This window comes from Sceloporus occidentalis, unplaced genomic scaffold, assembly GCF_023333645.1.
Source record: "Sceloporus occidentalis isolate IW3139 unplaced genomic scaffold, rSceOcc1.0.p SCAF_12, whole genome shotgun sequence".
Taxonomy (NCBI): domain Eukaryota; kingdom Metazoa; phylum Chordata; class Lepidosauria; order Squamata; family Phrynosomatidae; genus Sceloporus; species Sceloporus occidentalis.
This window is the reverse complement of record NW_028316992.1, coordinates 12,506,823-12,524,185: the sequence shown is the minus strand read 5'-3', so window position 1 is coordinate 12,524,185 and position 17,363 is coordinate 12,506,823. Positions and strand designations below refer to the sequence as shown.

Below are 17,363 nucleotides of genomic sequence, written 5' to 3'. Positions count from 1 at the left end.
AATGTGCGGGGAGATTGAAACAGTCCTGGCTGGACATCACAAGTAGAGTTCTTATGTCTGGCTGTGTCTGATGAGAACTGTCCCGTGCATTTCCCAATTCTTTTTTTAACCAATAAATGTATTGTGTATCAAAAATAATCTTGGCTCCAATTGTTTTTTATTTTTATAATTCCAGTGACAAGGAATGCAAGTGTTTTCCTATTCAGAGGAAGAGCAGTTTACTTGACTGGCTTCATCTGCTCTTTTTCACACCAACACAGTTACATCTCACTGGCTATGCAGTACTGAAATGTCACCTTATTCATTATGTGACGTCACAAGTATACGCTCATCTAATCAAACAGAGACAACAGCATGAAGAAAATTAAAAGTTCAAAAATAGCAGCAAAGAGGGGAAATAATGGCAGAAAACATCAAATAAACAAACCAACAAAAAAGAATTGTAATGCAATTGTTTCTGCATCCAAACATCTTGTAGAGTAATTCCACACCCTATTCCTTTCATTGAGTAAGAGATGAGGAGGCAGAGTCCTGCCTTTCCTAAAGTTAATTGATAAACCCAAGGGTTTCTCTACTTAAAAATAGTTTTTTATGTTCTTCCTCATTAATAACTTTTGCCTTTTTGTATCTAGCCACATCCTTTTCATGATACGCCGATATGGCTCAGCTATGTGTCCCTGTTTTCATTTGGGAAATGTTGGTTAGTACATAAGCCCCACTTATTTCAATGAGCCTGTCAGATGTATATGTTCTGAATAGATGACAGTCGACATTTCAAATCACTGTGTAAAGAGTGGGTGGGAAATACAGATCTATGCTGATGCTTCTTTTATCCTGAAAATCAAAACAAGTGACTATTTGGTACAGACCTAGTTAAGACATCTACAACACTAATATGGCAATGTATATTGTTCATAGAAACAGTTCTGATACCTCAAAATAATATAAATAGTTTATTGTCAAATCTAATGCTCATTCAGATAAAACACATCAGTTATATAAAACACAAGGCACATTTTGGATCTTGCAGCCTTTATCAGGAACAATTAAAGCATGTAAAAACATAAGAAACCTTACAAATATTGCATTATGGATGATAATTTCAAATTCAGTTCTTTTTGGCATATCACAGATATGACATTCCTTCATACACCAAATGTCTACTGTCACCCAACACTGAACAACAGCCATCTTACTATTCAGCTGTGCATTAAAAAAATCGATACATAATTCCTTTAGATGTTATCACTAAAAACATCCTCAGAGCAATGATACCAAATCATATACTTTCTGTTTTTTCTGTTGTCAGAGCACTCCTGTAGTTTCACAATACTATATTCAAAGCCTGCAATAATTTCTGTACAATAACCATTTTGGAAAGACAGTTTTGCACCACAAACCAAGTATCAATATTTTCAAATATATTATTTACAACCGGGAAAGTACAAAAATCATAATAATCTTGTGACACATTAAAAACTAACAAATCGTTTTATTGTTGTATAAAGTTTTAAGTGATTCAAGGCTATTTCAGGTACATGAACTGTGTCTTCATCTGGCAGGGTTTTACACATGTATGTGTGTTCATATATACTGGTATAAAGAAAACAAAGCAAAAAGGTTAAAAGGCCACAAGGAACAAGAGATTCGGTCTAGGACATTTGAAAAAGTGAGAAAATTCTGTTCAATGTCCAGACAAACCAGGGACCCCAAAATTGGCTGGGGAAAGAAGCTTGAGACAATATAATAAATAAATTCATGATTGGCTATAACATCAGTGAAAAGACACATTTTTTGAAGTATTCTAGAAAGCCTAGAAGTTCATTATTCAAAACGTCACCTCTTTACTTTCTGGTTCAACATACTCTTCCTCTCTATTTTTCTCTACTGCATGAGCTCAGAGGTCAGCTTGCCTCCTGTGTTCACACAGCAAAGCTCTGATTCCAAGGTGCAGCAAACAAGATTGTGCTGTGTCCTAGGGCCTGTCTACACAATTAAAATACTCATCGCAATCAATTAGAATGTGATCTGCCCACAAACGATTTACAGGAGTTTGGGCATCCCCCCACCTCCCCCACAAATCCCTTAAACTGCATGAAAAATGCTTCAACCATGTAGCTGTCTGTTTCCTTCACATCGATTCAGATGGGCGTGCATTTTTGGCAGAGGAAGCGCACATATAGTCGTCCCTCCTTGTCCTCTGATTTTTTTTATCCACAGATTCAAGTATCCACAGCTTGAAAATATTCCCAAATAGTATAAATTCCAAATAGCAAATCTTGATTTTCCATTTTATATAAAGAAGACCATTTTCCTCTACTATTATATTTAATGGGACTTGAGCATCCACGGATTTTGTTATTCACAGGGGATCTTGGAACCCAACCTCAGCTGATAACAAGGTCCCACTGTACAGTCGGTCCTCCACATCTGCAGCTTTGACTTTTTGCGGATGTGATTATTTCTGGTTTTGATTAATATGTTCTCTCTAGGAATCTCTTAAGTCCTCCAGCGCAACTCTGCCAGAAGTTTACTATACAGCTCTGCTGCCAAATCTAGAAGTGTCTACAAAACGCTTCTCTAGACATTTGTAGGTATCCAGCATGATTCTGTGGTTAACCTTTGGCAGATGTTGACCATAATGTTCCACTGGAGGACCTGAGGATTCCTAGAAAGTTGTTCTCTTAGGTAAAAAAAAAATAGTGGGTTTTTTTTTTATTTGCAGTTTTCCCATATTCACAAGAGTCCTTTACCTCTAACCCCAGCAAACGTGGAGGGACAATTGTAGATTTGAATTTGTGGAGGAAAGTGAAGACAACTAAAGTCTGATACGAATGTGCAAAACCTACAGCAGTTCAGATAATACAGTTATGTATAGACTAGACCCTAGAAAACAGGCCTCTCCTCTTCCTTATCAGTTAGCTTTCATGACAACATTAGCCCATGTGGAGAGGCAGAGCTGTGTGAGACAGATCTGGTCCCCTCGGCCACTGGTCCTGTCCTTCCAGGGCCCATGAACCAAACTCCAACATCTTGCTTCTTGATTTGTTCTAAGAAACAGCCTTTAGCATTACCATCATATTATTGATTTATTCCACTTGAAAGCTGCAAACAACCACAGTGCTGGTTCCTTAGCGAAAGCATTTCCCTTCTGCTCCCTTTCACTTCTGTGACAGGTGCTTTTCCTCCATTTGCGAGGGATCCTGCACCATATTCCATTCTTCATTGCAGATTCCTTCTCTACCTTGCCAGTCCTGTTGGGGTTTTTTGTTCTTTTTTTTTTTAAACAACAGCAAGAAAATCCACCCTGCAAACACAGAAATCCATTTAAAGACATAAATCCCTGCCATCTTTCCACTTAAAAATTAAAGTCCTGTGGAAACAACAAGCACTTTTAGCACTTTGAACACAAACATATTGATTATAATATAAAATGTTCACTGGCTACAGTGGAACCCTCTTCATCACATCAGTTTTAAAGGTGCTACAAGACTATATTTTATACAAAGGACTACATTCCTGTCACTTAAGGAAGGCAACTAAAAAAAAATCAAAAGGCTCACACATACTCTTAGGTCATCTGCTATACAGTAAGTCACACAGACATGTGGAGCATGGATTTACAGCTGCTGTCTTTTCGTACATCTTTGGAGATGTAGTGAAACCTGTCCAAGGAAATGAAGCCACTGATGGGTTCAGTATGAATAAGAGAAAACTCTTATTCGTGGGATCACAATGTTCTCTTTCTTGCCATAAGCTGAAATAAGGAGACTATATGTCTATATACAGTCAGCCTTCCACATTTGCAGCTTTGACTTTTGCAGATTTGATTATTTATAGATTTGATTAATATGTTCTCTCTAGGAATCTCTAGGTTCTCCACATAAACTATGGTCAACATCTGCCAGAAGTTACACTGGAAGATCTAGAGATTTCTAGAGAACACTTCTCTATGCATTTGTAGGTCTTCTAGCACAATTCTATGGACAATGTCTAGCAGATGTTGACTACATACCTGCACTGGAGAACCTAGAGATTCCTACAGAGGTGTTCTCTCAGATTACAAAAAAGGTTTTCCACTTTTACAGGGATCCTAATGCCTAACCCAAGAAAATGTGGAGGGCCCACTGTAGTGAGTTTCAGAGTGGTCACTCACTAGTTGCAGAAGCCACAGGCACTGACTATTCCTTCCCTATATGGTGTGATACATCTCAGTTTGTACACAGAAACCCAGTGCCAGAGAGTTTTCAGGCAGCCCAGTCCATCTCTTGGGGATAAACTGTGTGAGGGACCCCAAAATCTGGGAACAAGTCCTGTAAGTTTGCCAGAGTCAGTAACTCCATGATCGAGTACAAAGAGGAAGCACTTTATAGTTGTCTCCAAAGTGTGACAACAATACCTCTTCAACACAACTTTAAAAGTTGGAGGAGTCCTGTTTTTACATTTGGCCACCCTATCATGAAGCCCTTTTTGGAGTTCCTTTTGAAGTCAGAATGATGGCGACTGGGCAAAGAGCCTCATTTGCTGTAATGCCAGTCGTTGAAAGGTTTTCCTGAGGGCAATTACTTGAAGTTGTCATTTTGGCAGACTCTAACACAATGTTGTTGGACTGCAACTCCTAGCAGTCCTCGCTGTTGATTGTGGTGGATGAGGCTGGCTGGAGTTGTAATCCAACTCCAACTGCATCTGCACTGAAGAAACAATGCAGCTTGACACCACTTTAATAGCCATGACTCAATACTATGGAATCTTGGGATCTGCAGTTTGTTGTGGCACTAGAGCTCTCTGACAGAGAAGGCTAAATATCACATAAAACTATAAATCACAGGAATCCATAGCACTGAGCCATGGCAATTAAAGTGATGTCAAATTGCCTTAATTCTATAGTGCAGATGCAGCCTCCATCTGGAAGACTACCCTTTCCCTACCAGTGCTCTGACATTACAGTTTAGAGTTGCTGTTTAAATGCTGTGTTTTAGGCTGCCTGTGCATTTGGAGGTGAGCCCTAGTGAGCCCATTGATTTGCACTGTGTAGACACGAACAACTGGGTTGGTTTGTCAGTGGTTTTCTCATTAGAGTTTTGAAATCCTTTCATTTATTCTTTGATACTTATGTTCCGTAACTTGCTCTGGACATCCTGTAGACTGAACAGCAAGATAGGAGGACTTGTAATTTACAAACCAACCTCTAAGCCAAGGCTGTTCAGATGGACTGCAACTCCACACAACTCTAGCCAGTATTTCAAATACAGTTGGTGATGAATGCTGTGAGCTACAGTCCAACAACGTCTGGAGGATCACAAGATTTCCATCTCTTTTGTAAGCCAATCTCCCCCAGTCTGGTGCCTTCAGAGATGTTGGAATGCAGCTCTTACCATCCTCAACCAGAATGGCTGGTATGATGGGAGCTGCAGTCCCATGACATCTGGAGGGCAACCATTTGGGAAAGGGTGATCTTGACATTCAGAAGACACGCATCTACACAAAATGGCCAGAGTATGCTGCCAGAATGTTATTCTGAACTGAAGCAGCTTATTCAGATGCATATTACAAGCCAAAATCAACACAATGAAAGAGACACTGTGAATGACGTCTTAAGGCTAACGGATCCTGTTGGTCAATTGTCCAAGCCTCAGTATGCTCTCTATTCAGGGATGATGGGATTTACAGGCCAATGTCTAGGGACCCAAGGTTGGAAACTCTGGCCTCAAGGGCATGCATAGCTATGCAGAACACTGAGATCCCAGATTCTGCCACTTGTCCCTTTCAACATTCAAAAGCAGGGGCACGGACTGTGCCTTCTATGGAGGGCTGCCAACTGGCCGGGCAAAACAAAAACAGAACAGCCTGAATTCTGTCCAGTGGCTCTCTCTCTCAGCCACTTGACAAAACAGGATCTGGCAGGTTGCTCACAGCATGAAGGTAACGGAGCCCCTTTCAGCCCTTCAGTAACCATGGATACTTCCCTGACCTATATATCTGCAGGCCTCTGGGCACATAGAGGGCTTTCTATAGATAAGAAGCCTGCAAAACCAAGATTTCTGGTCTTGGGGACAAAACCCTCTCCTTGCCTAGATCCGTATGGGTCCAAAGCCCTTTGTATTCAGGAATAGATACCCATTTTCCAGTCTGAGCTCAGCTGTGCACCTGAGGCTTTTGGCTGAGTCTGAGCATTTAAGGCAAAAGGGTCGTTGCGACCATATGGCTTAGCACTATCTCGCTCACATTCACAGAGAGATGTCTAAAGATGTGATGTCACCAGGTGTACAACTGTAGTATCTACACCAACATATATCAACAAATCGCTTTCTCCTCAGTGATGCAACTTGCTACGTGAAAATTAAGACCTGTCAATTTAGGAGATCCGACTTTTCCACTTATTAAGTAAATGTTCACAGAACTGGGTTTTCAGACCATGCCATCATCAGAATTTCTATTGCTCAAACAAAATGTGTGTGCATGTGTGCTGACTTTTACCATTATCTTGTATTTTATTGATGTGACCATTCTCCCAGAGAGGTTTTTGTCAACAGTGGGCAAACGTTCAATACAGAATTATCACAATTTGAGGCATGTTGTTTTATATTTCATATAATGTAGGTCTTTAAGATTTGGGAAGGATGTCTGAAAGATCTTCAGTTCCTGAGACTGGTGAAACCCAGTTGCTGTATATGGTTTGTGCTACCAGGCTGGCTTTTAAGTATATTAATGTCAAGTATATTAATAAAAAATAATAATAAACATCATTCTTATACCCCACGTTTCTGCTGCAGCAATCAGTACTGAATTTGTATTTTGCTGTCGGTGCAAATCTTGCTGTACTGTGTTTTAATAGTAATGCCTTGTAGACAGTAATAGGTTTGGGTGGACTTTACACCATAAAACCACTTGGTTCTCTACGACTGAAAAGGGCTATTATTAACAATTAATTGCTGCAGATCATAGAAGGGGCTGTCTCTTTGGTTGCCACCCATCCGAGGCCTGACTACAGGGCCCTCTGGGGAAGGAAAAACTTAACTAAAGTTTTATGTATGAGAAGTACCATTCAAAAGCCAGCATGGAGTAGTGGTTCAAGCATTGGACTATGACCCTGAAGATCTGGGTTCAGTTCCCTTCTCAGCCATGGAAACTGCTGGGTGACTTTGGGAGAGTCACACACTCTCAGCCCCAGAAAACTCCATGATAGGTTCACTTTCAGGTTGTCATAGGTCAGAAACAACTTGAAGTCACACAACAACATCAAGTACCATTAACTCCCTTCGTGCCTACTATTTGCATTGGGACAAGAGCTTCCATATGTCCAAATTGGAACATTTTTTCCGGTGACCATGGGCGGCAGGTAGTTAAACCATTCTCCTTACCAATTAAGGTCCCAGTCTGAATTGGGCCTCTTAAAACTCCTATTTGCTTTACAAAATCTATTTACGCATCTGGTAATTGGGTGGATTACCTATCCTACCAATCAGACAGTAATGATATGAATGGCATCTTGTCTAATATGGCTCTGAGCATATAACTTATCAAAGGCTGCAGAGGAATTTTTTCCTCAAGAGCTGGTAATCTTTGTGCTCCTTTGCTTTCCATGCCCCTTTGGAATTGCAGAAGCACATAACATGTCAAATATATATCCTTGCTTTCCTCTTGCTAGCTTGATTCACTTAGCCAGCCAACCCTAGGAAGCCAGATATAATTACATTCTTACATTTCAGAGGGTTATTTTAATTGTTTATTACCTGGCATTAAGAAGTAAGCAGCGTTCAGCTTTCAGTGCGTTCTATAATGTTAATCTAGTGCTAATGGGTTTTAAGATGTTCACTGTGATGGCAACAGGGATGATGTCTCTGGCTCCCATTAGATGAAGTGGTGTGATGTCTGAGAATGCTCATAAACATCCCATCTGCTCAGGAAAAAAGATCAGCTATGCAATCTTCACATCAGCTTTCTCAGCAGAAATTTTTTAAGGCTGTTATACAGATTTAGGGCCTATATTCTTGGAAATTTTTTTAAAAATGATTATGGAATATTTTCTTTTAGAATGGGGGAATAAAAGGTTTAGTAACAGGTGTTCACGTATTTGCTGCTTCCAAACCATTTAAAACACTATTTGAGAGGAAGACTTTCACCTAAGACTATGTACAGTATCAGATCACTATAATTCCTGATCTTGATTTCCTTTTCGCAGTTCATTTTATGGAAACGAGAGCATTATTTTGTGGGATACTATGGAGAGCTAGCGGAGACAACATATTTATTTCTGTTTTACTACTGAATATTTATTTCTGTTTTACTACTTGATAGTTTGGTCTTTTTTTATTGAGCTTTTTGCTTGGTCTTCAAAGCCAATGAGGAACCTTATAGCTCCTTCCATTTATAGCAAATAATAAACATTTTTAAAAAGTTCAATTTGTAATTACATTCTGAATTTGTAATTATATTCTGAATAAACTGGACTTTTAATACCGCAAACATTATGATTTGATGCCAATGAATGAATTTTATGTAACAAATTTTATGTTCCCAAGGAAGAAAGTGACTTTCAGTCTGTAAAAGATTGTATATTATTGTAACTGGGGAGAGGAGGAATGAAACCTGGTGAAATGTTTCAGTTCTCTAGATGCAGTGGCTGGAAATAACTGTACATGACCAAGAGTCCTGATGAGAAGAGTGGATAGTGATGAAGTTGGTAAAGTGTAGGGTTAGGTTGGTAAGGTGTAAATATAAGAACCTTATTTTGGAAGGAGTATTGTGTAAAAGCTAGGCATGGTGTAATGGTTTGAGCACTGGACTGCAACTCCGGAAATCAATTCCAGAAAACCCACTCAGTAGCTTTGGGTGATTCACACTCTCTCAGCTCCATGATAGGGTTGCTTTAGGCTTGCCATAAGTCTGAAACAACTTGAAAGTACACAACAGCAACAATGTTGTGTTAGAGCCTAAATACCCTAAAGGCACTAGGTCTTGTCTGATCTTGGAAGCTAAGCAGGATCAGCCCTGGCTAGTACTTGGATGGGAGTCCACCAACAAATACCAGCCTATATTTCAGAGGAAGAAACTGGTAACTACCTCTGAGTATTCCCTGTGTAAGAGAATCCTATGAAGCTTGTGACAATAAGCTGACAGGAGATTTGAAAGGCCATATGCACACACATTGTGTAAGAAATGTAAAGGATGCCAACATTGCATCACTGTTGGGAAAAGAGCTGAAGCAGCTGCATTCCCATCCATCTGGCAAGTTTTAAAGTCACAAGGAGCCAGGAAAAAGAAAGCAGAACTATCTACAGCAAATGTTGTGGCCATCCAGATGCTATTGACATGCAACTCCCATCTGCACAAGCCAGCATAGTGACTGTTGAGATAATGGGACATGTAGTTCAACAATACCAAGAGGTCCCAAAACACACACAGACCCCCCCCCCCCATTATTTTGTAAGGCCTGGGATGACTTTTTAAATTTTCTGTGAGCCACCTTGAGTCCCTATATCAGAAGAAAGGTGGGATATAAATAAAATAACAGTCATCATCATCATCATCATCCAGTGCTGCCTCTTTTTCTGGCTCTTGTCTTGTCCCACAATATACAAACCCATTAGACCATTTGAATTTTATGTAAAAGCAAAAAGAATGGCTAACTGCTAAGCTGTATGGTGGCCAAGAAAGGGAGCTTTGGAAGCCTGAAGACTGTGGAAGTCAAGCCCAAACCACAACAGGCTCATGTGCTTTTTTTGTCAGGGAGGGACAAAGTGGGTCCATCCTGATATTATTGAACTGTAACCCTCAGAAGCCCTAGCCAGCACAGCCAATGATGAAGAATGGTGGGAGTTGCAGTTGAACAACATCTGGAGTGTCTTGCTTTACAATTTAAGGAGGAACTTTCAGGAACAGTTCCTTCTGATAACATTTCTGCCATCACTGGCCAGCTGCAATGAGAAAAAAATATTATCTGGTGAAATGCATGCTTCTCTGTTACTCCTGCAGGCACAAGGATACTCTCATGGTTTGAACAAACCTTCATCCACCAAGAGAGGCAGGTAATAAACAAATAAATAACTAAATAGATAATAGGAGGAGTGGGCAACCTGCCCCTCAGATGCTGTTGGACTGTAGCTCCCATGATCGCCCCACTGGCTGGTGGGAATTGCAGATCAGAAACTTCTGGAGGGCAACAAGTTGCCGAACCCTGGTCTTGGGACTGAGACAAAAGTGGGGAGGACAATGGGTGGTTTATTCCACAGATTAGCCAGCCGCATATGCCACACATTCAGGAAGACAAAGAAATTGTGGTCCTACTTGGATACTAGCTGCTCTGGCTCATCTCCCTGGTTATTCTGAGCAGGAAAACTCAGCATAGAGAACAGCATGCAGCACTAGGCTTGCTTCTGCTTTCCCCTTATTTCTGGCAGAAACAAGATGCAGTATTCTGTTCAGGAATTGCTGATATATATAAAAAGAGATTGACAAAAGAAGGAAGACCTACTTCACCTCATCATTCTGGGCAGCATAGTAGTCAACAGAGACATCAAGGTGCTGGAAGCAAGTCTCCAGCTACACAGTAATGCTGCACATTTGCCTCTCACCACCATCCCTCCAGTGATACTGATTTATGATAATAGTGGCTAATCCCAACCTTTTCCCAAATCTTCCGAAACCATTGCTCTTTTGCAGTTTTTTTAAATAGTTAAAATAATGCAGTTATTAAAGAAATGCCAAAAAGTATTGTATTGCCTACAACTTGCAAAGCCAGAAAATGTTACATTTTGAGGAGCAGAATATATTGCAATTATATTTTACCTTTCTTCCATGTTGGAACTACAATAGCCAGGTGTAAAAGAGAACAAGGCTCTCACCCATTTACCTGTGGTGCAGAATAATGCATTTCAGCAGGTGAAAGTTCTCATGCAAGTGACATCTGCTGAAATTCCCTCTTTTACAAAACTATTAAAGATGCAGAAAGTCTGCCCTCTTTTCATTCTGGCTACTCTGTTCCACTATTCACCCAAATATCAAACAGATCCTTTGCTGGGGATCATGTTGATTCTTCCTTGGCACAAACATATTTTATTCTACCCTGAATGGAATCGTAGAATCATCGACTCATAGAATCATAAAGTTGGAAGGAACCGCAAAGGCCATCCAGTCCACCCCCCTGCCATGCAGGAAATGCTTTATTTTTACCCTGTTGATCACTGCTGACTTTGAAACAGTTATCTAGTTACCATTCCCATGCATTCATAGGCAGGCAGAGTATCACTGCCGGCATCTGGTATTACTTCTATTTTGCCACTTACCAAGTCAAGACTGGGGTCTGGAGATCTGCCTCTTCAGTGTGGAGCTCTGGCCAAAGATGAAGTTCAAGGGAGTAGTTATGCCTTCCACTCTCAGGCTGCCCAGTACATAATGTGCTGTTATTCTCACAGTATTTACGCCGCTAGAATCCAACAAGGTAGGGCAATGTGGGCTGAGACATTTTGCTGCCTGAGGTGGATAACAAATGGTGCTTCCCCTCCCTAGTTTCACATACAGAAGTTGACCAGACAGGCAGCTGAATCTGTCTTCAACCTAGATGACAGGACAGCCTCCTCCAATGCACCAGGCTGGTTTAGGGGGCACTGGGAAGGCTACACAGCATACACAAAGGTCCTGTCCTCCAGCACTTCACTATCACTCCCTGCTTTCTGAACTGGCTGTCTTGGGGGTATTTGTGGCCCTGTTACTACAATATACTGGTACAGTATGTGATGGAAAGGTGAAGTGGGGTACTGTTAACAATCAGTGGTACCTGGAGCTGTTGTTGGTTTGTGCATATATAAAAGTATCACAACTCAAAAAAAAAAAGTTTGGTTGAACATTTAATTTCCCACATAAGAGCCAAGAGTTGTGAATAAATGGACTCCTCAGGAGCAGACTTAGCATTAGAATATTATACTGCATATAGTATGCTTCAAGAAACAAACAACTGGAAATGAAAATCTTAAAGCCTGTATCCTGGTCCCCTGATGTCAATACCAAAACTCCCATTGACTTCAATTAGCACCAGAACGTGGCCCATTATTGCTCAGGATGTTTCTACTTAATGAACACCATCAAGCAAGTGATCTGTTAGCTATAAATGCTTAATGTCCTTTGAATCCTTTGGAGCCCACGCAACTAAACAAAATGAACAAAAAACAACCAAGCTTCCACTTTCCTGACATTCATTTTTTCCAGCTTCTAAGGAATGAAATTTGGCTTCACCTTTAAAAACGGGGTGGGTGGGTGGGGGAGAATGATCTAAAATATAACATCTTCTTTGCAGATGTTGTTAAATTTGTTGTCACACTCTAAAGAAAGATCCCTTTTCAGGCAAAGAAGGGCCAGAATTTGTGGTTGGGGAAAACAAAGCTTGATTAGGATTCGGACTTGAATTCATCCCAGTTGGAATATAATATAAACTTTCCATGTAGTTTCCATCAGCAGTCTGGGCAGGTGGGGGAGCTTCATTCTTTGAAAAATGGTTGAAGCTTTCAGTAACATTTGCGTTGTCTTGAATGGGTTGTTGGTCTTGAAGATCCAGATGGGCAGGTGGCGCAGCTGGAGGAGGAGGAGGGAAACCTGGAAATCCAGAATATGACATGTATGGTGGTCCATAACCTCCTGCGTTCATGACCACTGAAGAGAATGGAGACTGGTAAAGCCCACCATGTGAGGTCAGAGGGACTGGTGGTATCAGCACCTCAATGTACTGCCCTGTCTCTGGATCATAAAGCATCTTCAACTGAGGCTGCCTTGGTGATTCCACATAATAGCATTTCCCACTCTCTGGATCAACTAACATTTTTCGATGCGCTTGTAGTGGTGGAGCAGCAAAGTGCCTAGTTGGGCTTGGAGCAGTCTTACCAGATGGTGAAGTCCTTTCATTTCTTCTTGTGAAATTGGGAGACTCTTCAAGTCTCAAGGGGAGTTGACTATGGCTTGGGTTATTAGGATACAACACATTATCAGAGGCTGCTTTCCTTTCCATTTGTTTTGGTGGGTAAAACTCATTGCTTATTTTATTTCCTGATGCTTCTCCACTGGGCTGGAAAGAGACATTAGAGGAGAAAGAGGTGTTATCCATGGGCAATGTAAGGGGGTACTTAGTGGGTGCTTCAGGTTGCTGGGCTTTCACAGGAATTGTTAAGTAATTTGTGTTGTCAGCTTGAGTAGCTGAAAAATACTGTTCATTTGCCATTTGTGGTTTATTATTAAAATAATCACACCCTGAATCAGGGAGCTTTTTACAAGAGGCTGATGGTGTAAAAGATGAGTTTGATATTACCTTGATTCCTTCACTAAACTCTCTTGTTTGTGGACTGTCTGAAATGTATTCTGAATGTATTCTGTTATGCCTCTCCAAAGGCCTGGTGTCTTCAAGTCCTTTAGTTTCAGTTGCATTGTCAACAACATGGTGACTTGCTGGAGTCTGTGTCTGAATATTTTGGGTGCTTGTTGCCTGTGAGTGCCTGCACCTCTCACGGGATGATGCAGATTCGGAGAATTTATTTTCTTCTTTCAAAAAACTAGACAAATCTCTAGTGTCTCTGGGAGCCACTGAAAAGACCTCGCTGGATAAATGTTTTGGATAGGGCAACTCAGTTTCCTGGGTTTTGCAAGGCTCCTGAATATGGCTTGTGGTCATGGAACCAAGATCTCTCCTTGTGATTTCTTGAAGAGATGCAGTGGATGGAATCACAATGGCCTCTGATGAAACCACAGCTTTGTTTTCTCTCAACAAGCTATGATTAGACTGTGGCAACGCTTCTCTTATGGTCCTCTCATCAAGTGTGGAACAACTTGAAGCAGGGAAATAATCAGTCTCTGTTTTGTGTGACTGTTTGGAAATGGAGCTGTTGACTTTGATATTAAGCTGAGACTCCTTCTTGGCAGCTGAAGAAGAAGGTCTGACATTTAATTCACTCCGCTCATAAGGTACTGATTTATTTTCAACCTGGGGCTGCAACTCTTTATTTTCAGCAACAAGCTTCTTTGACTGAATTGTAGTGATATGCACTGGAGATTCCCCCACTGCAGAGCATTTGTTTTCTGGATGACCAGCAGCTTTGTTTTCATGTAACTGTCCTGTGGGATAAAAATTGTCACTGGACTCCCTGCCACTTGTGCTGTCATCAAGTAGAGAAAGTGCTGAAAGATCAAGGTCCTCAGCTTGGTCTTCCTTTTTCTCCTGTATAGAGTTTACTGTTTGAGAATCATCTTTCCGACATATTGAGGTACAATGTATGAACAGAGGTGAGATGGCCATGGATTCCCTTGGCAACACGGTTAAGTTGTTCTCACTCTTGCTTTCCGAATAGGCAGCCTGGTCTACACTAGAGCTATCTGAGGATTTAAAGGCATGGCTGTAGCTGTCATTCACCAATTTTCTGACATCTCTGGGAGGATGTATTCTTATCTTCCCTTTACTTTCCATCTGAGTAGTATTCTCCGTGCAAGATTTTTTCAGGCAATTTGATTTTTCACTGTGTGTCTTGCTGGAAGATGGAAATGTGACAGATGAAAGTTTCATGCTCTGAAATGTAGGCAACCTCCTATCACTGGAAATTCTGTCTAAAGGTGGGTGCCTAGAAGCATGAGGAATACTGTGCTCATTCTTGATCTGAGGGATGAGCTTCATTTCTTTAGTTTTGGATGTGAAGATGTTGCTTGAAGCATCTTTGGGCACCATGAGGCTTTTAGGCTTAATGGGAAACATTTCTTCTTTGGACTGTGTATGCTTGTTCTGACGAATAGCTCGTTGTTTCAGGTTTGGCCAAGGCTTTTGTGGCTTTGCAAATTTTGGAACTGCTGCCAAGCTTTTTGTATCAGCTTGCATAGATTCAAACACAGCTCGAGCTCTCCTGTATTCTTTTCTTTCCCCAGAAACCTGTTTTCTGATTTTGTTTGTCTCGATCAAATTCACACCACTCTCTGCCAAGATAGGGAGCCTCTTCAGCTGAGTGGCTTCTTGATATTTCATCCTCTCATTCAGTTCATTAAATGTATTTTTCAGTTTACAAACCTTTTCCCTTAGTTGCTCATTGAGCACAACTCCCTTGGTTGGCCTCAAGCCATCCATGCTGTCTTTGCTCACTGCAATGGATTCAGACTTCTCACTGGTGGTGGAATGACTTTGCATATCCTCAGTTGAAAAGCTGCAGTCTGATTTGGACAACGAACTTGACTTGCCTTCTAAACTGTCCCCTTGGATATCAGTACTTACAGAGGAAGGGACAGAAGAGGTTGAGCTGCCCTGGACAGATGCTTGTTCCATTTTAATTCTTTGTTCGTACTGCATTTTTTTAGCCAAAACATTCCTCACTAAACTTGAAGCAAGCCGTGTTTTGTTGTAAGCATTGTTTAAAGAGGCTGCTTTCAGAAACTGCTTATAATTGATCCTAAACTCATCGCTGATACTCCTCCCTTTCACGCATGACTCTTTCCTGGATTGGGTTCCTTGGTTCCTTGCCTGGAGGGTGGCACATTCACCAGCAGCACAGAAGGCAATCTCCTTCTTATCCTTCCGTCTCAACTGGATCTGGCGTTTGGGCACCATTCTCTTTTTAGAGAGGCTCTTTTTACCATCGGCATTCTCTAGTGTGACATCAATGCATTCAAAGTGCTCTTTTCCCAACACACCACTGAGCAGTTCTGTTTCTGGGGCTTTGCTGGCTCCTGAGAATTGCCGGCCTCCTTTAGCGTGGCCAGCTACCACTGTTTTCCTTTGCTCACTGCATGCTGGCCACCTGTTCATTCCATTACAATCTTCTGGCAAGGAATTGGATAAGCTGGATGATGTCCTGTTACTGGAACTATACATATCTAGGTAACTTCCCTGGGGACATGAGAGGCTCTGGAAAGACAGAGCAGTGAGCTTCTCTACTTCATTATCAGCCTCATCCGAGTCACTCATAACACCTGGATTTTCAACAAAATATTTGGGACATGCTGCTTTGGTACTTACAGGGCCATGAGCTCGACTGCCAAGGCTGCTTTTCTTCAGCTTGCGAACATTTGATAACATTTCCTTGGATTTGTCAGAACTGAATTGTGCAGGATGATCCAAATATTTAGATCCGCTGTCTCCTGGCTGCAGCCTTCGTGTGACGAGGCCCATTCTACTGCTGCATACTGGGTCTGCGCTATTCTTAGCTTTGATTGACATCTCAACCTGTTGGCTTTCCTTACTACTGGAAGATAGTTTGTCTCTGCAGGTTTGATCTTTTATAGTCCCACTGCGATCTGCCTGCAGGCTCTGCACTCTTGCCTCTTGGAATGGCAGTGAGTCTCCCAAAGTCTCTCTCCTGTGGGGCGGAAAATGAGCTCCTCCAGATGTAGCAGCATAAGTATCACCTTTCTCTTTGCTGTTCGTACTGCAAGGGTCTTCGTGTAAGACATTACCGAAACTATTCAGAGTCCCGCAGAGTTGCCTGGCTGTAACCTTGGACATCTTGCTTCCATCAGCAGGGCTTGTCTGAACCACAGGGAGGATCGATGTTGCTGGTGCTATACTTCCTTGCTCATATTCCGAGTCACAGTAAGTGCATGGCTTGATATGATCTCCAGATTCTTCAAAGTACTCAGCACAGTCCTTAAAACTCTCTGCTTCCTCTGAGCCCGGTGGAGTGCGGTAAGAAGAACTAGAAGTGTCAGAGGTGCGGTCTCCTTTGGAATGACAAGAAATGTGGCTGTCTTTCTCAGCGGGAGAATGGGATCTGCAGCTGTAGTTGCTGAATTGCTTTTCTTCATTCGGTCTGTCAGGTTCAGAAGAAGGTTGGCTATTTCCTGTCACAGAAAAAAACATTTTTCTGCTGTGTAGACCATGGGAGTCTGAGCTGGAACAATGGGAGACTGGATCCTCTTTTATCCCCGGTATAGCTGGGACTGTTCCCACTCCAGCTTGAGAACTTGATCTTCTGGATGAAGCTCATGTTCCATCCTCTCCCTGCTTAATCCAGTCATGATAAAGAGCAAAACCCTTGGTTGTGTCATGTGCCCATTAGAGCTGGGCTGAGGAAAATAGAAACACACACATACAGTGTGCTATAAAAACCACAGCCATCAGTAAACAAAACAACAACAACAACAAAATATCAATGCTATATTTGTTTTCTTTCTCTCCAGAGTGACACAATGAGAAATTCAGATATATAATAGTGTCAAAATATACTATTATTTGGGGGGAAATGCTCTAGAGAATATCTTTCTTAACCAAATAAATTTAAAAGTACCAAGAGAGTTGCTGTTTTCCTTAGGACTACTCATCTCATTAAAGAAATAATAATCATTTGATTGCATGGGCCTAAATAATTCCATTGAATCATAAGAATCACTTACCAAGTGTTGTCTGGATA

At 41.4% G+C, this 17,363-nt stretch overlaps 1 protein-coding gene across 1 annotated transcript; it reads right to left on the bottom strand.

Moving 5' to 3' along the window:
• Positions 1–1,025: 1,025 nt before the first annotated feature.
• On the bottom strand, positions 1,026–17,013 carry PROB1 (proline rich basic protein 1). Its single transcript, XM_089477951.1, has 2 exons — positions 11,286–17,013; positions 1,026–3,307 (listed from the first exon to the last, which is right to left on the bottom strand). The coding sequence occupies exon 1, from the start codon at positions 16,811–16,813 to the stop codon at positions 12,311–12,313; it is 4,503 nt and encodes a 1,500-aa protein (XP_089334077.1). The 5' UTR covers positions 16,814–17,013; the 3' UTR covers positions 1,026–3,307; positions 11,286–12,310.
• Positions 17,014–17,363: the final 350 nt, after the last annotated feature.

Excerpts from the sequence above, each read along its gene's own strand:
- PROB1 (XM_089477951.1), bottom strand. The coding sequence starts at position 16,813 with ATGTTTTTTTCTGTGACAGGAAATAGCCAACCTTCTTCTGAACCTGAC.